The sequence below is a fragment of the Benincasa hispida genome, chromosome 11, assembly GCF_009727055.1.
Source record: "Benincasa hispida cultivar B227 chromosome 11, ASM972705v1, whole genome shotgun sequence".
Taxonomy (NCBI): domain Eukaryota; kingdom Viridiplantae; phylum Streptophyta; class Magnoliopsida; order Cucurbitales; family Cucurbitaceae; genus Benincasa; species Benincasa hispida.
Genome location: NC_052359.1, coordinates 32096840 through 32103409, shown reverse-complemented (window position 1 = coordinate 32103409; position 6570 = coordinate 32096840). Strand labels below are relative to the sequence as shown.

General features: G+C 32.3%; 1 protein-coding gene across 1 annotated transcript; it reads right to left on the bottom strand.

Moving 5' to 3' along the window:
- Positions 1–1956: 1956 nt before the first annotated feature.
- On the bottom strand, positions 1957–5812 carry LOC120091057 (uncharacterized protein DDB_G0290685). Its single transcript, XM_039048864.1, has 2 exons — positions 5446–5812; positions 1957–3857 (listed from the first exon to the last, which is right to left on the bottom strand). The coding sequence occupies exon 2, from the start codon at positions 3813–3815 to the stop codon at positions 2250–2252; it is 1566 nt and encodes a 521-aa protein (XP_038904792.1). The 5' UTR covers positions 3816–3857; positions 5446–5812; the 3' UTR covers positions 1957–2249.
- Between the last annotated feature and the right edge of the window lie 758 nt (positions 5813–6570).

The window sequence follows — 6570 nt, the reverse complement described above, 5'->3', positions numbered from 1 at the left end:
AACCCACGAACTAATGTTATGTTGAGATTAACAATAATCCTAAATTAATGGATTCTATCAACTTTAATTTATAAATATAAAAGCATTCGATCCATAACATAAACTAAAAGATATAAGAAGATACTAAATTTAATCCTAATTCAATTTTAAATATTAGTACTCAAGAATATTTTGTCTAAATCATTTAACAATCAAGTTATTTTTAAATTGAAAAGATATAAGAAGATACTAAATTTAATCCTAATTCAATTTTAAATATTAGTACTCAAGAATATTTTGTCTAAATCATTTAACAATCAAGTTATTTTTAAATTGAAAAATAGGGATTATTAGAGATTCAATCTATTTTCAAAATTTATTTTCATAAATGTCTATATTTTTTTAGTATTTTTATATATAAGATTTAATGAAATTTTTAGACAAAAATACCCCTGCAATGGGTGGTTGGAAAGAGAATATGTCTTGAAAAAAATATTTTCATATTTACGAAGCACCGTTAATGTAGAGAAAAAAAATGTGTTCGTTATATAATATTAATTAGTTGAGATTTTCTTATCATGTTCAATTGGAGAGAGAATGCATAATTTTATTTTTCAGTAAAGGCACTTCACGTATCAAGCAACTGGGTTTATTAGGGGATTCATGTTATTTTTAATATACCTTAGAATATTATATTAGATGTTTTCAAATGATCTAACCAATATATGAAATATACTAGTAAATATATTTGATATGTACTCAAATAAATAGGTGTATCATTTGAAAGTTTAGATATACAGTATCTCTATAACAGTATAATATATAAATTATGAGTATATATTATTTAACCGAATTCCTTTATCAGTTATACTACAGTATATAAATAATAGATTAATTCAACGTTTAACATAAATCACAGTATATATAAAAAATTTCATTTATATCACAATATATATCTTAAATTCGAAGTAGTCAGAAATAAACAAAAATATCTACCAGTCTATAAATCACATATGGACTCAATGTTCGACATAAAACATATAAGTGACAGAGTTTTGAGAGAGAAATTGAAGAAGATGAAAAGTTGTGGGTATTTTCGAAAATTAGGGTTTAATATTTTTTTTTCCTAAAAAAGTACCTCATTCAATACTTATTTCTCTTTTCTATTTTTTTTTTAAAAAAACTTATAACTAAATGAATGGTGGAGACTCGATGGAAATTGGGTTCTATTTTTTTTTTTTTTTAAATATTTCTTTTAAGTCAACTTAGACATTCTTGTAAATAATTAAAAAATTGAAGAAATATAGGAACTTTATTAGAGCCTTATGTATTGTTATACCTAAAAATATACATGTGCAAATGCACGAAGTAATACACTAGTTATTACAAGTATTGTATTATGACTTGAAGGCTGAATATTACCATACCATTTCAAGTCATTACTATATCCATCTCAATTTTCATAAATTTATGAAAAGTAAATGATAAAATTACAACTTTAGAAAGAATAGAAGTATATTTGAAATAAAGAAAAAAGTTAACCACCTTTTGCAATTTAGCCTAAAGTTTTCAATAGTATTGTAGGATCAATCATTTTTAGTTCTCTGACAGTCTCTCTCAGAGAGACCACCTCAAAATCATCTCTAAAAGGCAATTTCTCCAAAATTAGATTATTAAGAGATGATTCTTTCATTTACTCAAATAGAATATATTTCTAAGTGTGTAATTTAAAAAATATGTCATTTCGAAAGAAATTGGAATTTTGGTAACCACTTGAAATAACTTTTCAAATATATTTTAATCTCTTTTTATCAAAAGTATTTAAATAAAAATAATTTTTTCTTAAATCAATCCAAACAGACCCACTTTTCAAACTAGGTTACTTTTACATTATTTGTAAGAAGTCCCATTAAGAAAAACAAAAATCCAAAGCAATAAAAATGAAGTTTTTTACCCAAAAAAAAAAAAAAAACCCACTTGAAAAGAACATCTTTCTGCATTGTCAATAAGCCACTATATAGTTTGTTCAGATATCACATCCAAAGAACCAAGCATTCAACAAAGAAAAATTGAAATTGATTATACAAAGTTAACTAACTAGCACAAACTTGCTTCCTCCTATAGCAAGATCCTCTTGAGTATAGATTATCAAATTCTCAATTACAAGACAAACACTCAGCATAATCTTGGGCAACCAACTGCTTATCAAAAAGAGACAAATCAGAAAACTTAAAAGCACTTCCATGAACCCACCTCTATTATTCAAATCCTCATTCTTCTGCAGTCTCTTCACTGTTGTCAACCTCATTTCTAATGTCTGGTAACGTATCCAGATCCACCCGTTCCATTACATGGGAATCGTTTGAATCAATTGGATCATCTTGAACTGGGTCCTCAATATGGTTTGTAGAGTCAGAGCTATCACCATTGGATTCACCGTTATCTCCTGACTTGTCGTTCTTAGTAGCTTCACTGTTCTCCTGGGTAATCAAGGTCGGTAAAACATTCTCCAGTTCAATTGTCTTGATATCTTTCTCTGGTTCGGTTGTCTTGTCATCTGAAACAGTAAGATCTGCCTTACTAGTGATATTTAAGGTCTCGCCTTCAACCACATTTGAATTTTCACCATTACTGATAGAGTTTGGCTGAGAAGTGCTGTTGTTGTCCAAAACCTTGTCATTCAAATTTGTCAGTATCAACGACTGAAGAGATGTTTCATTCTGAGCAGTCAAATTGTCTATGCTTTCATTCTGGGCTGTCAAATTGTCTATGGTTTCATTTTGAGCATGATTCAAACCAATTTCTGTTCCGTTTTGCACGGAAGAATCCACATTCTCTACCTTATTTGTCTCGGTAGTTGCAGAGGATGTATTATTGCTTGATTCAGGTTGATCGTCAAATTGAGTAGTCAGGGTTGAATTTTGAACTGAATCATCAGTAAGGAGGGAAGTGTTTTCGTTCAATTTTACGTCACTGAAATTCTCATTGGATGAAGTTTCATTGTTAGCCATCTTATCTACTTCCTCTGTTAGCCGGGAACTGTTGTGAATCCTTTTAAATTCTTCGAGGTCACTTGATTCAATGTTCTTTTCTTTGCTATTCAGCTCCGAGTTCTCATTTGAATTTTCTAAATTCACTTCCTCTGTCTCTGAGGTAGCAGAGTGGTCATCATGGGCCACTGCACTAGAAGCATCATCCCCCTTATAGTTCTCCTCACGTGCCTCGTGAGTGCTCCGGTCACCACTGTCATTCTCCTGCTCATCAGAAGAATTCTCATTTTCTCTTTGATCCTCCTTATCTCTCTCTTCATTTCCTCCTGTGTCCTCATCACTGTCTTCTTTCAATCTCTCATCATCCGCATTCTCAACTTCAGGGTCGGATTCATTATCCACCTTCTCTTGATCATTCTCATCTATGTCCTCATCGCCACCTCCTCTCCCATCATCATCGGTCTCCTCTTCATGCTTGGTTCCTTCATCCTCCTCATCAACTGCCTCGTTCTTCTGTTCTTCATGTCCCTGTTCTCCCTCATGCTTTGATTCTTCTTCCTCACCCCCCGTCTCTTCTTCCTCATCGTCCTCTTGCTTCTCACCTGGATGAACTTCCTCAACCTGTGGGTCAAGGTCTTTTCTTCCAAGTTTCAAACGATCCCCTCCATCTTGAGTTTTTATTGTTATTTCATTATCTTTCTGGTCGAATTCTTTCTTCTTATCATGGGAGCGTTTTACCTGATAAATTAACCAAAAGCAAACACCAACCAACAGAACAATCTGCAGAATATGCTTCACCTTGATGCCTTTCGACCTACTGCTCCGACTTGGTGATTTCTTCAACATGATGAATTTCCTCAGTAGAAACCCTTATATTTTTACTTCTTCCTATAAAATAATCAAAATGTCAAAAGTTTAGAAACATTCTTTTTTGAATAAATCTACAGCATAAACTTTCCACAATTCAAAAACTACACATTCCATATTTCCAATCGTCCAAATTGCACTCAGACTATTACCCAATAATAGAAGTGACAATTGACAAAGAAAACAATGGCGCTGTGCTAATTATATATTCAAAGGATTCTGGTTCTGATTTGGCCCCTGCAACTGTGGGCAACTGAAGTAGAAGATTATCCACTTTAACTAAACAAATAAAGCAGAAGAGATATACATAAAGTTGTCTTAAATGAAATGAGATTTCATTGACTTAATTCATTCTTGGGTGCATTCAGGGGTAAAATGGAAGTATACCTATAATCTCTAACCCAAGTTTGAAAAATGCTACTATTTGATCACATCCTATACAAACAAAGCAATCCAAACCAACCACAAATTCCGACTGCAAGATTCAACAATTTTATAGATTGATCAAAGGTAAATATAGACAACTCAGGTTCTGTAATCAGTAGCTGCCATTTCATTCAATAAGTAATAGCAAAGTCTTTTTTCTCCCACAAAAACGTGTCTTGCATCTCCTCAACTCGCCTTCAAAACGAGACAACCAACACACTTCAGCCTCTTTTCTACTTTTTGGACGACCTCTCAATAACCCAAATAAGAGCAAAGACTCACATGATAGCATATATAGAGGGGCAATCAAACTTTCTACACCCTTTATAGCTAAGTCAAACGCAGTCAAAACTATAAAACAATCATCCAAACCAAAGACGTTACTTCAACTGGAAAAGCAATATTTCGGATCCCCCGGGGCATCCAAGAAAACCATAGCCTTGCTGCCTCTCAGGTGTGCAGAAAACTTTTTCTTTTGGTGAGAAACCACGCTTTCATTAAGAAAATGAAAGAATAATATACAAACACCTATCTGAACACAAAAAATGGGAGTCCAACCAGCAAGAAAATTGTTGGACATTTACATCCAAGTAGGAAGAAACAGTGTTAAAAAGACAGCTGAGTTCACAACTTGCCAGTTATGAAGCTTTTTAAGCCTATTACATAATACATGGGAGAGTAACAATAACAAGATGCAAAGTTCCCAATAAAACCCTTAAAACCACTATGCAATTTCTAAAGAAAACTTAAGTTACAATCAAAACCAAATTATTAAGACCCATAATATGTGCTACATCAATCTCCAACCAGACACACTCCAAAATCACATGGATGATGAAACTCCCAAATTTGGAACAACCAAACAGCAGATTTCCAACAATCAACACCAACCCTAAAGTTCAAATAAAGACCTACAAAACACCTACCAAAAAACCCATTCTTGCAAACCCATATCACTATATAAACCGCAATAACTCCCACATAAACCCTAACAGAGCAACAACAAAATCAGCCCCACAAATTTCTCCTTCCACCAAGAAATGAGACAGAGAAAGAAAATCTGAAAATCTGAAAAGAAATCAGTTCCAAGAAGAATCGAAAACTCAAAGCTCACAAACCAAATTGAAAACATCAAAGGCTTAAACAGTTCAGTAGGAAAGATGAAAAGAACAGTAAAGGGTACCTGCAAGAAGATGAACCAGAACTGGCCAACAATGGCGAGAAAGAAGAAGAAGAACAAGGAGATGGGTGTTGAGGAAATCAAAGCTTCTTCATCGTTTCAACCATGGCGGGAGGTCGAAAGAGTATAAAAGTTCGCGTAGTGGGAGAGAGATCGGATCCAATACCAAGAAGGAACAAGTCGCTAGAAGGAAAAAAGAAGGGGAAAAACTGTCTACTCTGCCACTCACTGAAAAATTGTTTATTCTTATTACAAAAAACATAAAAATTTGAGGAAGAAAAAAAGATCAAATTTTGTGAGGATGGAATGCAATTGCTTGACCTTGAAAAGTAAAACAACTGTGACCCATTGCCCCATCAGCCATAAATTGAAGTTGTTGGATGTTCATCAGTGAGAAAAAAGAAGCTTGAAAAAGGAAATGTTCTTTTAATTCTTCTTTTCTTTGTGAAGTTTAATGAGAAGTATCCCATGTTAATGCTTTTGTTTGGTGGGTGTTGAAATTTATTTTATTTTATTTTTAATTTTCTGGTTCCCATTTCTTAATTGTGAGATTAAATCAATGTTAGTGACTTATGGGGCTGAATTGATAGGAAGAGAGATAAAGATTAGTTAAATCTTTGAAGCTCTTTTAATGGATAACAATGGGAGATTATCAGAGTTAAAACTTGAAAGATAGATCCTTTGTGTTAATTTGGACTCCCAAAGAGTAAATTAAGGTTAACAATATATTTGAAGTTTAAATTTTTTTACTCGACTTTCGGTCAAATTTAACTTAATTGATTAACATATACTTTTTAGTTAGAGGTTAAAAGTTTAAATCTCCCTCCTCCTCCTTACAAATTTTTGAACTAAAAAAAATCTACTCACACTAAAATTGAGTTTGGAATACATTTTCAAGTATTTAATTTTAAAAAAAGTTATTATAAAAAAGATTGGAGTGTAACCATTCAAAATAGATATTTTCATCACTTTTTGTCAAAAGTGTTCAAATAAAAATTAGCTTTTTAAAAACAATTTGTTCTTAAGTCAATACAAGACCCTAAGAATATTTTTCTTTTCTTTTTTTTTTTTTTTTTGGTGCATCTAACTTTTGGACTAATTCTTTTAAAAACGAACTTTCTTTTCGAA